The following is a 17,519-nucleotide window of genomic DNA, read 5'->3' as shown; positions in this document are numbered from 1 at the left end:
TAGCAAGAAGCAGCCCACGGTAGCCCTTTTGTCTACTGAGGCGGAGTATCGGGCCGTGTCTTCCACCACATGCGAGGTTGTGTGGCTTCGGAGATTGTTGGAGGAGCTTGGGTGCCCCCAGACTCGTCCTACATTGCTGCGATGTGACAATGAGAGTTGCATTGCCTTGGCGAGGAACCCTGTTTTTCATGCCCGGACGAAGCACATTGAGATCCAGTACCACTTCATCCGAGAAAAGCTTTTGGATGAGACCATCACTGTGGAGTATTGCAAGACAGAGGACAATCTTGCGGATTTGTTTACGAAGGCGCTTCCTCAGGCTCTCCTTCGGCAACGTTCCAGATCCCTCAGGCTTCTGCCCTGTCCAGGCTCTGAGAGGGGGTGTTAGAGATCATAGCCTATTGGAGGGCAGGCTGCTGCACAGTCGGACCAGCAGGCTGCTGCACAGTCGGACTGTGCAGTTGGACTGCCACATGGCAGTCCGACTGCCTGCAGCTGATTTATTCCAGGCTGCGCCCTATTTCTGGCGCCCCAGTTCGTGGCTGTTTTCGACTATTTATAGTCGACGTCTCCAGCAGTCTGGCCATTCTTCTCTGTCGCAGATTACAGACCGGTGCCGTGCAGATTTCTGTCTCTGTTCACAGATTTCAGACAGCAGACAGTGCAGACTGCAGCAGACTTCGAGGTGGACAGCAGGTCGCATCGTCGAGGTGGAGACACGCAGTCCAGTGCACTGCGTCCGTGTATATCTTTGTATTCAGCATTCTTTATACAGCAGATCTTCATTGTCCACTGTCTCTTTCTCTCCCTTCTCTCTCTGCGTTCTCTCTCTCTCAGTCCTACGCTCTCGCACCGCTGCACTCTGACATCATTCTGTCACTTTGTGACACATTCTAAAGTGATGTCACTTTGTAAATTATGCGTCCCATCACGGATTCATTATGGAGACGACATCCCAATGTCCCAAGTGTAAAGAAAATTGCTAGGGTTTGCACTGAGGAAACACAGAGTGTATGACCACGACAGAAACACAAAGAGATAGACATTGACATAGAAAGCAAAACTCAGACCCTAAATGCAAGACTCAAAACTCAAACCCTAAATGCAAAACTCAAAACTCAAACACAAACATAAGAAGAGAAAGAACACCACAATCTGAAGTGAATGAATATTACAAATGAATGTAAGAGTGTATAGATATTCAAGGGAAGAGCAGTGTGTCGGAGAGTGACGTCCACTGGAGATGGATCCGAAGTTTGTGACCACTAGTCGAATTGTGAAGCAATGCTGACACCAGAGGCTCTTGGAGATAGAGGCAATAGTTGTAGAAGGTGATGAAGATGTTGGCGATGGTTGGAAGATTGCAAATGCAGCTTGGAGGAAGGCGCCAAACAGTGGGCGACAGCCTCGAGGAAGGCGCCAAGGCATTGCAAGGGTTGATGGAGAGGTGGTAGCAGTCTCGAAGGCTGGACAGCCATATAGAGGTAGATTGATGGCTGAAATTTGCACTCAAGGGTGTGAAACCTGCACAGATGGGAATAAGGCTAAATGGGGGCAGTATGTCTATGTATAGATGTTGAAGGGTTTCCCAAAGAATTAGGGTTTTTGGGGAACCATTGAAACTCTCTCGGATTGCTCCCCGTCTTAGGGTTTTTTATTAATCAAGTGTGTTTTGGGACTGTTTAAGAATGCTAATAAAGTGAAAGGCGTGTTTTAGCTCAACATCCCCTCTCAGGCTCAAAATTGAGCCGAAAGGTTAGGCCAACCACATTGATTTGTACTTACTCCAAAACGTCCCATCCCAAAGCAGCTAGGGCATTAGACAAAGGGTGCACGTCGGCTACCCAGTGGCCTACCAAGACTACAAAGGCGATGGTTATCTTACCAAGGGAGTCCAAGTAGTCACCCCAAAGAGGATAGGGCATCAGACAAGGGGTGCATGTCTGCTGCCCAGTGGCCTACCAAGCCGTACAAAGGTGGATGGAACCACATTGAACTTGTTTTAAAAAAATTAAATAAAAAAGTAAGAGTTAAATTTTACGGGATACGGCCGATTGAGTAACAGTGACCTAGAAGATGAGAGTACGGAGGGTACATCCAACACATCACAAAACAATACAAGCTTACCCATCCACTCAAGGGTGTCAATGACGAGGGAAAATATGATGAACGAGTATGGTGGCGTGGTGTCAACAGCCATCGGTGGAAAGAACTCAGGATCTGCTTAAGTGGTGCTTGGCACAATGAGATGCAAAGTATGCTACATGTTGAATAATGCTTATGCAACAGGTACTACTTGGACAATGTTCCTCGTTGGGAAATTGTTCACTTGTCCAAGCGTCCTAGTACAAAGATGATGAAATCATGCAATGCAAAGGGGAAAAGTACAACAGGGGGGATAAGTGGATGTCAAAGACAAAGTGCTGAAGCTTGTAGAATAACAAGAAGGATAGGAACCCCCTCTCAACCTGGATGTAGATGCCGAAGGAAGAGGAGCCTGATGTTGGTCTACATGTGGTGCCGAGAATCATAAAAAATGGAAGAAGATGATGAAGATGAAGTGGATGAAGCACCCCATTGGAAGAGCAAGGTAGAAGTCACTGCCATGATAGCATCGAGAGAGATGCTGCACGATCTGCCTCGGGAGGGGAAACCTCCATGCTGGAAGAAGAGCAAGCACTCCTAGGATGATGAAACCATGAAAGGAACAATGCGCATCCCCACGTCTCTAGCCCAGGTAGGACCAAAGCAATCTGCAAGTTAGCCCTACATTGAAAGACAAAACCTTGCAAGAGAGATGAGAATCTCCAAACACAGAGGTCACTGGTGTGATGCTCCAAAGCAAAACATAACAGAGAGAAAATCTAACTGAAAAGACAATGCAATGAATGTGTATGTGTGTGAGTAAATGCAGTGGAAGACTTAAGAATGGAAAAGCTAAGACAATGAATCCTATGGGCCCGACTCTAAGAGTGCAAAAAATGGATGCTAGACTGACCTGGGGTATTCTAAAGGATCTAGAGACATACTAGTCTAAGAAGGTGTCTACTATCGTGTACGTCCAGTAGTAGGGCTCTGCCAAGGGAACGCCTGATGAGGTGGAGAGGAAGGTGAGATGGATGCATGAAATGCAACAAGATTGGGACCTATAGATCAATCAACTTGTCCCTTAGGATTAGTGAAAGAGACTGTCTCCTAAGGTTGGCATAGGCTCTAGATCAATGACGAGGTTCCAAAGACCCTGAGACTCAAGCACTTGTTGCATGAAATCCGACCGAGTGGTGAAATTTGACCCGTTAAAACGAGTCTTATCCGTGAAGGCATTCTTGGCCGTTGCAATAGGGGTGGTAGTGCTCGGAGATGGGTAGTGTGAAAAAGTTTAATAGGGGTAAGATGGGGGGGGGGGGTGGAGTGCACTTGGGAATGGGTCCCAAAGTGCCCACCAAGCATACGGGTAGTGTGCAAGGTGGATCCATAGGTAGAGATGGGCTGACTAGGCATGGGCATGGTTGCCGTATGAGTAGCCCATGGTGGAGGTGGGATGGGAACACATAGAGCAGAAGATGGAAATCCTTGTGTAGGTGTAACCCAAGGTAAGTGGGATGATGCACCATAAGCCGAGGATGGAATCCCTTGCGTTTGAGTGGTCATGTGAGAGATGAATATGGAGGTAGTGAGGGGGATGCCTATCACAGCCGTCCCACGTGCTATGGGTGTGCTCATTTGCAAAAAGGTGAGAGGCGCTGTGTTAAAGGGTGGCATTCCCCCTAACGAAGTACCATGGTGCAAAGAGGTAGAGAATGGGGTAGAGAAGGAGAAGGTGCTAGGAGTGGAGATGGAAGATCCAACCCCTAGTGTGTGTGTGTGAAGCGGATGTGGAGTGTAATCTGAGAGTTTGAAAGGATGAAGAGAGATGATCAAGGGTGAAGGTAGAAGAGGGTGGGATGGGAGCGAAGTGAGAAGTATGTGTTACATGCTCAAATGAAACAGAAGCTGTAGATGTACTTGAATTTCGTCTGCTTCGTGAGCCCTCTCTATTAAAGTTCACATACGCAAAGCCATCTGGATCCTGCACCTCAAAAGAAGAAATAGGTGAGGGTTTTGATTCATTCAACTCAAAAGGATTGTACGAACCTGACACTGGACTTGGCTGAAATGATGAAGATGGATCGCCAGACGCTCCAAATGCCGTATGTCCTCCATGATTGGAGAGGTAGCCAGCCTCACCAACCGGGTGAATGTGGTAGCACGACCATGACGGAAACACAAAGAGACAGGCATAGACATAGAAAGCAAAACTCAAAACTCAAACACAAACATAAGAAGGAAAAGAAGAACACAACTCTGAAGTGAATGAATATTGCAAATGAATGTAAGAGTGTACATATACTCAAGGGCAGAGCTGTGTGATGAGACGGATCCAAAGTCTGTGACCACCGGTCGAATTTTTAAGAGAGAGGAATGTGCAAAACGTTGACACCAGAGGTTGCTGGAGACGGAGGTGATAGTTGCAGAAGGTGATGAAGATGTTGGCGATGGCTGGAAGATGCCAAACACAGCCTGGAGGAAGGCGCCAAACAGTGGGCGATAGTCTAGAGGAAGGCGGCAGGGCATTGCAAGTGCTGGTGGAGTGGTGGTAGTAGTCTCGAAGGTTGGACAGCCATGTAGAGGTAGACTGAGGGCTGAAATCTGCACTCAAGGGTGTGAAGCTTGCATAGACGGGAATAAGGCTGAATGGGGGCAGCGTGTCTATTTATGGATGTTGAAGGGTGCCCCAAAGAATTAGGGTTTTTGGGGGACCATTGAAACTCTCTCGGACCGCTCCCTATCTTAGGGTTTTTTCATTAATTAAGTGTGTTTTGGGGCTGTTTAAAAATGCTAATAAGCTGAAAAGCGTGTTTTAGCTCAACACCAAGGGTCCATCCCACCTGTCACTTGGGGCTATTGGCAGTGGGCTACATTGGACAGGCTGAAAAACTGGTTGTGAACAGCAAATGCAACAGTGGAGGAGGCTGATGTAGATGCTTGGCTGATGGACGGTGGCATGAACTGAGGTATCCACTTGGGAGAGGGGTGTAGACAGCAGTATACACGGTGCCAACAATTTGCAAGCTGGGTGGTGACCAGCCTTTCTATTTATAGATATGGATCCTCCCAAAATTAGGATTTTGGCTCATTGGACACAAACACTCTAGGAAAGTTTGGAAATCTGATGCAAAGTTTGGTAATTTCATGTTTTGGGGCTCTTTAAAAGAGAAGGCAATGATTGGTAGAAGAGGAGTGGGAGTGATTGGCAAAGCAAATAGAGAGGAGGCAAGAGTGGGGAATGCCTGTTCCAACAGTTGAAACCTTTGCTTCCCCCATTCCAAGTGACTATGTCAAGAAGTTCTTGCAGCCATGTATTTCTCTTATAGGCAATTTTGCCTTACCAAAACATGGAATGGACTATGCATTTTCATGACCACCCATCTGCCATTTAACTGTGCTGCATAGAAACTGAAGAGAAACCCTTCACCCACAGTTTGCGTTTTTGTGTTTTGCGTTTAGGGTTTGTAGCCCCAAAAAGGGGTGCCATCCTAGACTAACTATGCCTATTTATAGGCTGCCTCTGTCTCTCATTCTTCATGGCTGATTCATTCAGTCCGTCACCTCTTCTCTCTAGCCTCTCCACTACCCTCACACCCCTTCCGAAGGACATTGCGGTTTGTGGTTCATGGCTGTCTTCATCATCTTCCTTCTGCTATTGCACCCTTGTTCCCTTGTATCACATTCACTCCATGATTCAGAACTTTGTCATTCCATTCATTAGAGTTTACTCTGTGTGCCTCCCTGCAAACCTTGCTGTCTCGCTGGTATGTCATCTTTCGACAGAAACCTGTTCCATACAAGTTTGAAACCTACAAAATGTTAATTAACTTTTCTAGTATGAAATGTGTTTCTTAAAAACTTGACCCTTTTTTCATAGGGATACAGGTCACTTGTATTATGCTTGAAATGTCTAGCAGTGCTTTGAAATGTATAGCAATGCTTCTTATTTGTAGCCTTACAACAGTGCTATGTAAATGTGTTTATTTCAGGGGCACTGATGATCTACAAAGGACATTGAGGTTTCATGGAAGGGTTCTTGTTCTATGTTCCTTGGCAGCACTTCTCTATCCATTCTTGTGGGGTTGGACTGTTATTGGTAGTTTATGGTTCACCAGTGCAAGAAGTTGTGTAAGTTTGACTCTTTTGGTCCCTGGGAAAAGATGGTCTAATCATCAAGCATGCAAACACTCAGAGATATGTGGAACTTTATATATTCATGTTTCTGAGCCCTGTAAAAGTGATTCACTGTTGTACAAGTAGTTTGAGTTCCAGAACTCAAGAAATTTATCTGATTGTATGCAAGCTTCATGCACTTCAAGTTGGTAATGGTGAAAGATTAGAGAACTGTTTGGCTGCATAGATTGTTATCTGCAAGAGTAAGTTTGACTGATATTCAAGCTGGCTCTCAGCTTATATTTAAAGAGATGCTTAGGGAACTGCTTAGCTGTATATATTATCATTGTCAAGAGTAAGTTTTCAAGCCGACTTTAGCTTATGTGTAAGGAGATGCTGTCATGTCTGTCTGTTGCTGGCAAACATCTTGTTTGTTTTAGTCTTATGTTCAGCTCCCTTGTAAGCAGGCTAAACTAGATTCTCTTTGGAACAGGTACCTGAGGGACAGAAATATGGCTTCCTAGTGTGGCTTCTATTCAGCTATTGTGGACTAGTGTGCATTGCTTGCTTGGCCACAGGAAAGGTAAAAGATTGAACTTTAATAGTTTTATTCTTGCCAAAAGTTGGTTGGGTATGCGCTGTTCTCACTATTGGCTTTTTGGTAATGTTTTGACTGGTTATGTGGTGTAACGATTGCTCGTATAAGCTAGACATCCTTTCTCATAACCTGAGTGATAGTTACTATCGGCGAAAGTTAAGTACTTGAGAAGCTTTCTGTAGAGCCTTATTGTATCAATTGTTTCAGGGGGTGGGTGCAAAGTGAGTTCCTGCATTTCAAATTTCAGGGTATAAACCTCCTGAAACTTGCATTGCGATGGAAATGATGTGGCTAGGATTGTGAAGTCGTTTATTGGCTGAAAGACGTAGTCAGTTGACTTGTCACTGATTTTTCTGGGGACTTGGTTTTATTTATTTCACTCATTAAAGTCTCTCTATCAATGCTGTCCACGCCACCCACAACCAAGGAGGAGTTGAACCTATTCAATTGTTATTAAACTGCACATGTTGTATTGGCACCCAGTGCTTCCTTTTTCTCAACAGTATGTAGAACCGTTTCTTCCTCTGAGTTAAGAAGTAAACTTATCTGAGAGGTGCATCACTTTTAGTTCTCTGCTGTGAATTCATCCTGTTTAGAGGTGCTTTACTGTTGAAAGTCTCTAGAGTCTAGTTCTTGGCTCTCTGTTCACACTTGTATTTCTTCTGTTCTTTGGCTTTTTAATAGTCTTGTCCATGGTCTGCTCCATGTTGTATACTCAGAAATCAAAGACACATCCCCAACTCTAGGAATGGCATACTTATTATCTCTCTGCTTTAACCAGTACCACTCCTTGACAGCTTCATCCTTCAGGGAACTAGTGTATAGAGTGCATTGAAGTAATTTCAAGTCATGGGAGGCTGATGATCATTAACTTTATCCATGACTCAGCTATTTTATTTTGGATTATGGAATATTGAATAATCTTTGAAAGAAATATGCACAGATTGACCTTGGGGACAAGTGATTTTCATACTTATCCTCCTTGTCTTTAGCTCATCCAACTTGTGGGAAGCACCGAAAAGTTAAACTGGCCAAACCCTTGGACATGGGGTTATAATATAAGCGTTCCCTAAGTTATGTTCATAGCAAAGATTAAGAGTTTTTCCTATGAGACAGGGCAGATAACCTTTGTGTCCTCGTTTAAATAAGAGCAACTCTATATTATTAATTAAAGAGCATGGCCTTGGTCTCACTGAGATTTTAGTGCATCTAACTGTTGCTGTGTAGGCATACCGCTAAGTGATAGATAAAATCTGTATACATCAGACATCCCTTAATGGACCTCTGTGTTTTTTTTCCAATGGTGCTGACATCATCTGATGGAAGCCTCCTGGCATTCATATTTTGTCAATGACTGGTTCATAACCTCCATGATTGCTTATCTTGAGGGAGGGAGATGGGAAGGAAGGGAGGCAGAGACAGGCATGTATGTTTTGAAAACTTGCTGAATTTATTGCTTGTAGCTAGATTCTGGTTTCTTTTGATTATTTTTTTGCTTACAAGTTATAGAGAGAGGGAGGGAGCGAGAAACTTTTATGGGGAGATTTTTAATAAAGCTGGTTGTGCTGCACTCCAATTTTCAATGTGTGTGTTTTCTTACAGAGTTAGTTGTGATACTGTTATTGGTAATTGTTTCAGGAACTTTTTGAAAATTATTAAGATATAGTCCGTCACAGTAGTAGGTGTATAAGACCGTTTTGGAAATGTTGTTTTCTCAGTGGCTGGTTCGTCGCCGGGCTCATCTTCAGCGAGCTCCTCAAGGCACGTCTATTTCAGAGTGGGAGGTATGGCAACTCAGATAATGCCTGTTGTACAGTTTATTAGACAGGATGTAAGTTCATACAGTCGAAACATGTATAAATTTTTACAATTAATTTATTTCTTACTTCAAAGCTGAATATTATTTTGACTTGGATTTGATACTCGTAGAAGTGGACGTTGTGTTGAGATGACTTTTTTCATAAAACTTTCATAAATGTTATGTTTTAGAGGGTCTCAAGACATATAAGATTAAGGGTTGGATGAGTGACTGCTGATGTGCATTTAGGAAAACATAAAGAAATTGTGAGTTGGCTTGCTATACAGGTCCTTATAAATCTCTGTGTACCCCTGAACTTGCACATGCTGCACTTCAATCCAGTAGAAAAATGTTCTGTCCTCTTTTCATAAATTTTCATAAATTTTATGTTTTAGAGTGTCTCAAGGCATATGTGATAAGGTGTTGGATGAGTGACTGCTGATGTGCATTTAGGAAAACATAAAGAAATTGTAAGTTATCTTCCTATACAGGTCCTTATAGATCTCTGTGTACCCCTGTAACATGCACATGCTGCAATTCTATCCAGTAGAAAAATGTTAAAATATTCGTAAATTTTGTGTTAAGAGTGTCTCAAGGCATACGCGATTAGGTGTTGGATGAGTGACTGCTGATGTGCATTTAGGAAAACATAAAGAAATTGTAAGTTGTCTTGCTATACAGATCCTTATATCTCTGTGTACCCCTGTTAACTTGCACATGCTGCAGTTCAATCCAGTAGAAAAATGGTGTCCTTTTTTGTAAATATTTTCTGCAAGTTGATTTGATTCTTTCAAAATGTATCTCGATCAAGGTGGTTGTGTTTCATGCATTTTGCATCCTATGGTTCACATGTTTTGCATCATGTTTTAAGACATTTTGTAATAAAAGTGTTGGTTGAACACCTGATGTGCATTTAGGAAAATGGAAATAACTTGGGAGTGAGGTTGCTAAACAGATCTTGAAGATTTCTGTACTATTTAGCAAAGTGTTGTATAAACACCTGATGTGCATTCAGGGAAAAAGAAAACTCAGGAGTTGGCTTGATAAACAGATCCTTGTAGGTCTGTGCACTGTTTATCGTGTTTATATGCAAGTTGACCAAGTAGAAAAATGTTAATGTATGTTTTCTTGATTAATCATGTTCTACTTCAAGTTGAATTTTCAGACTGTGATTGATAGTCTCAGAGATGCACTTTATAAGACTGCTACATTTTGCAACCTTTTTAATGTGGTTTTAGATGGTTGTAAGATATATGTAATATTGGAGGAATGCCCTATGTGCATTTGGGAAAAGGGACACGTTTTGAGGCCTTTTGATACAAAACTAATGAGTTGCCTTGATAAACAGGTCCTTGTAGATCTCATTCAAGTGCCAGACTGGACGTATGAAGGTGCTCCAGCTGGTTTGGAAATGCGAGGTGTTGGGCATGAGACAGCTAGTTATCATCCTGGTCTGTTCTTGACACCATCCCAGGTCTGTCATTTGTACCAGTTGGGGTATGATACCTTTTCCTTGTTTGATTGGTCCTTAAGTTTTTGTGCTTAGAGTATACAGTATTCCCAGCTCAGGTCATGCTTTGATTTTTCCAGTGAGCAGTAATGTGCTTGTTGAAAAGTTTGTCAATGGTGTTTGTTGAAAAGTTTGTCAATGGTTCTTGTTGAGCCCTTTTTAAAACCCCAGGCTGGTCAGCCTGATGTGCATGGTAGCTAATCATTGTGGAAGGCATGACAATAGGACCTTTTGATTTAATTATCCCACTGGTCACTTATGAAATGAACTTTATCTCTTGAAGTATCACCGATTTTGTGTACGCTTGGGCTTGTGTGTCAAATGTTCTTGCAATGCCTGCAAGGGGCATAGAGAGACGTTTTATGTGGAAAGGAAGACTCAACGAAATGCCACATTGTTGCCTTCACTTGTCCTCGAGGCTTACATCTTTCTATAAGAAATGAGCATGACCTGTGCCATCACACAGGAAACTAATAAAACTGCCAAAATGTCTTGTATTCAGACATGCTTCTAGTACTGATGACAGGTTTCTTTCTTACCATATGCTTTAGATCAGCTTAAGGTTGAATGAGAGAAGCAATGTGCAGATGTTCGAGTGGGTGGATTGCAGGCCATTTAAAGCCAGACAATTTACCTTAGAAACACTAGATTTATTGGTTCTGCTACAAAGCAGTGTTGCGGCTTGTTCCACATTCGTTTGAAGGTCGTGAAGAAGTTAAGATGATGGGTAAGATGGTTTGAGAAGCTTAAAACCAACGAGTACAAGTGCCCTGTTGTACCTGCTCTTCCATGCATGCCTCTTTGCAGAAATTCATTCAGCCAAGAACATTCAAAACCAACAGTCTTTATACTGTTATTATTGATTGGTTTGCTTGTCCCTGGAGAAATACTGGCAAATTACTGTGTTCATAATTAGGGTCGATATACCTCAGTCTGTTAAAATACTGGCAGTTTACTGTGTTCATAATTAGGATTGATATACGTCTGTCTGTTAAAATGCTAAGATCCCCTTTTTTTGGTTGGTATGCCTATATCAATTGTGTAAGGGTATCTAATGTACATATCAGAGGACTTCATTTTTATTGAGTATGGCTCAGCAGGATAAGGGAGTCCTGTAGTAATATTAAACCAACGGTCATGATTTTTGTGACTCCAATCCTTTGTTTTCATGACTAGTAATCTAATGTAGAGGGATCAAATATGCTCATAAATCTCAACTAGAACAAGAATCGGATCTTCTATTTCAAAATTAGGATTTTCCTCCAGGTTCTTCCAATGATTTTCATTATAGGAAGTAAGCAATATTTATTGGTGGGTAATACCCATCTGTCACCTGAAGGTGTAGTACCACAAAGTCACCCAATAGTGGGTTTTGAACCTTTGACCTCCCATAGTTCACACACAAGCCCAATGAACTGGGCTGGTGATTGTTTGTTTGCATCATGTTGTTGGTACAATCAGAGATGCCAAATTCAGCTGGAAAATGGAGAATTGTTCCTGCTCAAACTGAAATAGATGGTAAGCCCATGTTACATCTTCATGCCGGAGCGTGAAGAACCCGGCAAGCGTATGCATATGAGGATATTTATCTATGCGCCTTGGATATAGCCTCGAGCTCATGTGAGATGAACACTGGGTGTTGTGTTAGGTGTCATGTCAAGGAGTCTGAGGAAGAGGAAGGGCAATAGGTATTTCTTGTGCACACATGCATGTGTGCCGATCACCTTGTTGCTTATCTGGTCAAGTCGGTAGTGTGAATGAAAAATTGTCTTCAAATCTTACCTACAATTATTGACAGCTTGGGTGAGATGGGCTTCTCCTTGGTGGCTGAAAGTTGCGACTATCAAAACAATGTACAATCAGCCATGTTTTATGTGAACATAATGCATTCAGAAGTGTTCCAACTTCAAAACTTGGCTACAGCAGTTGAAGGGATCAGCTCCTTTTTAAGCTGAAAGCTGCGGCTGCCAACCGAAGAATGATTGCCCACACTTTGTATCGATAGTGTTGAAGGCATCCATTAATGAAGTAGGCTCTCAATGGTGGGAGTATGAGTCACCTAGCACGTCAACCAGCCTGTGAAAAACTTAAAAGAAAGAAACAGAGGCTCTGCATGGCTATATTGACTCCATGCAGTACAGGTCCTTAGATAGAACTTGGAGAAATGCCCAATCTCACTACACTTCAGCCGTTTTTCTTGCAATGGACATTGAATTTGGACATTCTTGAAAGTCTTAATCGAATAATGGGAAACTGTGCTTATAATGAAGTCCTCAAAGTAATGCGAAATCTCTCTTGCTGGTGGAATTATGTTTCAACTCACCTGTTAATCAGCCTGTAGATTCTATGCAGTAGAGCTCGTTGGAGAGAACTTGGAGAATGCCTAACCACTTCAGGCGTTTTTCTTGAGATAGACATTGAATTGCGTCCTTGGAATCTTATTTAGTAGCTGTCCTCAAAGTAATACAAAATCATGATTTGAAGTTTTAATAATTCCCTGTGAAATATACAGTCCAGAACTAACTCCTATGTTATTATGGTAGTAAGTAAATGGGTCTGTGTAGCTGTGATGGCATCCTCTCCTTTTGATGATCTGCTATTGACTCTGTTTGATTCAATATACCAAAGATTTGCAAAACCTCCCAAATGTCAGCTCAGATGTTATGATATGACTATGATGGAGTGCATTCTTTCCCTCTTGTACTCTTATCTGTTTAAGCTGTGCCTGGTTGGGCCATATATTCATTAGCATAGTTGAAGTCAGTATAGCACAGCTGTCAAATAGGCTTTCTGTTTTTGTTGTGGTGATCTTTTGAATGGGCTTGCTCAATTAATATTTTTTCTCTTGTTCTGTTTGCCTTTTTTTTCTGGGGGTGGGGGTGTGTGTGGGATGGGATATGGGGTATAGAGGGAAGCAGTTGAGGGGCTGATTCAACAACTCCCAAAATTCCGTTTGAAGGCAGTACCAGCTGACTGTAGTGACTGTCCAATATGCCTGGAAGAATTTCATGCTGGCAATGAGGTGATTGCTTTAAAGTTTTTGCCTTACAGACTTCTGAAGTAATGAATTTTATAGTTCTTTGATGGCTTAAGTTCTCCGCAGGTTATAACATGTTGAACATAACCCATTTTCTTTCTTACTTAACAGGTCCGGGGGCTTCCATGTGCTCATAACTTCCATGTTGCCTGCATTGATGAATGGCTGCGGCTGAATATCAAATGTCCTCGATGCCGTTGTTCAGTTTTCCCTAACCTTGACCTGTCTGCTTTGGGTGGTAGCCGCCGATCGAATGGAGTAGCAAGAATATATTTTGGTGGGGGCGATGCTGCTCAAGTTTCTGCGATAGGTGCAAGCAGTGCCACATCAAGTGTACGATATGTAAGAGCACAACCAGCTGGTCAGAGCAATTTATTACGGCTTCAAGAGATATTGCGTACTTTACGAATGGAAAATGCCATGTATGGTGATATGAATGGTTCCCATAATTATGTTCCAGAGGCAGATTCCAATCCACGACAGGCTGTTGATTCTGGTTCTGTGAGACCCAGCCCTTACAGTATTTCTGAAAGTGTGGTGGTTGTTGAAAGGTCTCCTCCAGCTCGATTTTAATTTTATGCCTATTTGTGCTATCTTGATTTAAGGTGAGTGCACATGACATTTGTCATTTGTGCAGAGGGGTCCCGTGCTCTCTCTCTTGCCCCGCCCCACCCCCCGCAAAAAAAAAAAAAAGCAGAGGTCTTATACTGAATGCATGCACATGCATACATACACCAGGATAAGAATATAGCCTTATGCATTACAACCTAAATGTCTACATAGTGAGTGTAAAGGCACATATGTAGTCAATCTCATGGAGAGGTTTTACCTGTGTTTCTAATAGTCTCTGGAGAGGGCTAAAGAAGATAAGCACCCTGGGTGTTTATCAAGCAATGAGATGGCATGCTGAAGTGGCTAGCAAAAGAGGGTGTCAATAGTGGGAAGCTAGGGCTAGGTTGTCGTCATCAAGATGGAGTGCGGCTTCACCCGTATTTCTGTGCAGCTTCACCTGTATTTCTAATAGTCTCTGGAGAGGTCTTCATCAACCAATGAGATAGTGTGTTGAAGTGGCCAGGAAAGTGGTGGCGGGTATAGTGTCATGCTAGGTTGTCCCCATTAAGATAAGAGTACATAGTGATCCTCAGAGGAGAAAAAATGCTGCAGGAGGTTGGAGATGTGACTCCTTTATAGACAATGAGGCTATCTTGTGGTATCTTATAATTGGACTTTGAGTACAGGCTTGCCATGTGCAAGTTTTTTCATTGGTTAATGTGTACTTGATAAACATAATGTGGAATTGTGCCGATTGACACTTGCATTATGATCGACACTCGCTCAATCCTTTCATCTCCGAGCGTGGAAATACACTCCTCAGCCCTAACTCCTCATTCGTGTCTTAATATTTTTTAAAAATAATACCCTGGGACTGGTCGGTCCGTAGGTTATATTGTTGAAAAATCAATAAGAATTTCATATTGCTGAGTGGGTGACCGGGTTAACTGGCCAGTAAAGTGACTCCCTCCCAAAACAAAACATCTCTCACCTCAATTGAGTGACAACTTTGCAAAAAAGATGTAGGTCTTTTATCCACTCAACATAATTAGGCTTTTAGAGCGTCTAATCAAGCAAGGATCATAATTAGACAAATTCTCTAGGGCTTTAGAGCGTCATGTAGAAAGAAAGGATTTTATGGGCTTCAAATGTGTATTGCATGCTTTGTCTTGTTGAACATATGGATGGATCTTAGCATTTGTTAGGTGAGGTTTATGTGACCACATAATAAAGGTGACCTATGTGGGTGTAGCCTAAGGTTTTATGTAGTAGTTTGCAATTCAAGGCGTGGGTGTGGGCTGTTGTTCCTATTGCGAACAAAATGTTCATTGGAATGTTTTTTAGTTGACGGGTGAATGTTTATAATATGGTATGTTGGTTGTGTTGACCTTCCACGATCATGGGCTATAACAAGGAGGCCATCTTCGAACTATGATTCATCCATTTACCTAGCTGAAGTCTCACATTAAATTGTTTTGCATCATGCAGCATTAGCCAGAGTCCCTCAAACAAACTCTTTGTTTAGAGTTTGTTGAGATTGCTATGTAAGCTTTTTCATGGAAGTAGGGGTGGATAGAGCTCTTTACTTAGAATTTGTTGAGTTAGATTGTCATCTAAGCTTCGTTGACTTTGTATCAATTGTTTGCAAATAAATTCTTCTCTAATTACATGTTTTCTAGTTGTTGCCCATATATTGTTTGTTGCACCTTAATCCTTTTGCAAGGTGTAGAGCTTATGCTAGTGGCAAATATGATTGGCTTGGCAGTACAGTGTTGATATGGTGATGGGGTTGGGCTTCAATATCAAAGTAAGACATGAGCACTAATCTTGTTGGTTACATGGCATTTTCTTTTCTAGTGATTTGTGGATCTTGGCCCTCTCGTGACAAGTGAGTTTGATAAGTGGATGTTTAGAGCTACACCTTTGATGTTGAATGTGCTTCTCATTATCACAAAAGCTCTGTATTCCAAGCAAATGGTTGCCTTTGAATCTTCCAAAACAAGCAGCTACATTATGGGCAAAATGGGAGAGAATCAAAACATTGATTTTTTTGGAATGATAATTTAGGTTCTCAACTCCACATTGGAATTCAATTTAGAGCTACATCTTTTGTAGATAGCATGGTAGAGAATTGCAACAAAGATGCTTTCTGGAAGTACGTGGTAGGTCAAAACATTGATTTTTTTGGAATGATAATTTAGGTTCTCAACTCCACATTGGAATTCAATTAGAGCTACATCTTTTGTGTCAAATGTGCTTCCTACATGCACATAATCTCTCTAGCCAAACGCACTCGAGTAGCTAAATTGTAGATAGCATGATAGAGAATTGCAACAAATATGCTTTTTGGAAGTACATGGTAGGTTCTTAATTTTACGTAATTGTCATTTAGTTGAAAACTCTAAACAATTGGGGTAGAAAGCATTTACATGTATGTATATATGTATGTATTTGTATATGTATAGCCTTTGTAGCTAAATTTTGGAGGGTTGCTTTGGTATCACATAGAATTTGCAATGCTAGCAATTGTAGGTTTTGTAATGCGTTTTTAAGGCTGATTTAAGTGTCCAATCAAGAGAGAGAGAGAGAGAGAGAGAGAGAGAGAGAGAGAGAGAGAGAGAGAGAGAGGTACAAGTCCTAATTGACATGGTTTTTTGGAGGAAACTATGAGTGCAGATGTAGAGAGAGAGAGAGAGAGAGAGAGAGAGAGAGAGAGAGAGAGAGAGTGTGTGTGTGTGTGTGTGTGTGTGTGTGATGGGATTTTCTTGGGATGAATCTAGGATTGATCCCTTGCATGAGTGTTGGAAGCAAGTTGATTTGGACTCAATGCAAGTTAGACTTACAAAAGCATTCATTTGGGTAAAATGTTGCTAAAAATGATGTGATAGTTGCAAAGGAGATTGTAGATTTGGCGACATATTAAGCTATAATGAGGTGCCCAATGGAAGGGATCTACCCCATCTCATGTGTTGAGACAAACATTGTTGAGCATGGATGGAAAGGCATGACTAGTATTAGAGATTTGAATGTTCTCATATAACTTAGGTTGAGGCTCATATCCAAGAGATGGATATTAAAAACAACATGGAAAGATGGCAACTAATGAAAAGATCTACTTTAGGCACTTGAGATTGATTACCTAGGTCTTGAACTAGATGGTAAAAAATTATTTGATTGCAATCAACATGTGCTTTGTCATACTTTGATGTGCATGCTTCAGAAAAATTGATGTGTTGATCTTATGCTTTGGCTCTAAAGGCTTGGTGCAGTAAATATTAAGATGTGTTAATCATTTAAAAATAATATTGACCTTTTGTTGCTTTTTACACCTCAAAATGTCAGTGCTCGACTTAAGGTCTTTTAAGATTATGACAAGTTCTAAAGTAACTTACTTTGTGTGTGGCTCATAATGGTAATATTGGCAAGTATATGTAATGGAGTCACTTAGTTGTTGAATACAAATTTTTGGGTGCACATTGGATGCTTAGGTGTAAATGAATCAACAAATGTTTAAGATGGTAAAAAATAAAGAGTTGATTTGGCTCAATTTGGGACGTTTTATGTTTAGAGGCACTTGGGATTTTCCCAAGTAGGCTAAGTGGATAGGTGGGATTTCTTGGGTCCCTTTGGCATGGAAATATTCCTTGAAATTATGTGGTACCCAAATGGCAAATCTAATACTCAAAAGTATCTCAATAGGCTTAGAAGCTTGTTCAAATAAGGTGCATAGTTTTGACATATCTTTGATTTGGATGGCCTTAAAATCTCCTTCTAAGAAAGTGCATAAATCTTGAGATGCTCATCCTTTGGATTGTTATTTTAT

At 41.6% G+C, this 17,519-nt stretch overlaps 1 protein-coding gene across 4 annotated transcripts in view; it reads left to right on the top strand.

Annotated features, from left to right (window-relative positions):
• Positions 1 to 14,467, top strand: part of SIS3 (SUGAR-INSENSITIVE 3) — a 48,438-nt gene extending 33,971 nt beyond the window's left edge. For 3 of the 4 annotated variants that reach the window (XM_087677396.1, XM_087677397.1, XM_087677398.1), the window contains 6 exons: positions 6,078 to 6,216; positions 6,695 to 6,784; positions 8,518 to 8,583; positions 9,946 to 10,071; positions 13,016 to 13,129; positions 13,256 to 14,466. In XM_087677396.1, the coding sequence (XP_087533522.1) occupies positions 6,078 to 6,216; positions 6,695 to 6,784; positions 8,518 to 8,583; positions 9,946 to 10,071; positions 13,016 to 13,129; positions 13,256 to 13,717 (997 nt within the window). In that variant the 3' untranslated portion in view covers positions 13,718 to 14,466. Of the gene's footprint in view, positions 1 to 6,077; positions 6,217 to 6,694; positions 6,785 to 8,517; positions 8,584 to 9,945; positions 10,072 to 13,015; positions 13,130 to 13,255 lie in introns of all 4 variants that reach the window. The other variant, XM_087677399.1, reaches the window with a different exon arrangement.
• The last annotated feature ends 3,052 nt before the right edge of the window (positions 14,468 to 17,519 follow it).

The sequence above is a fragment of the Lygodium microphyllum genome, chromosome 5 (genome assembly GCF_053477565.2).
Source record: "Lygodium microphyllum isolate KBCC chromosome 5, Lygodium_microphyllum_v1.1.10, whole genome shotgun sequence".
In the NCBI taxonomy this organism is placed as follows: Eukaryota; Viridiplantae; Streptophyta; class Polypodiopsida; order Schizaeales; family Lygodiaceae; genus Lygodium; species Lygodium microphyllum.
The sequence above is the reverse complement of the archived record's forward strand: the minus strand, read 5'-3'. Positions and strand labels throughout refer to the sequence as shown.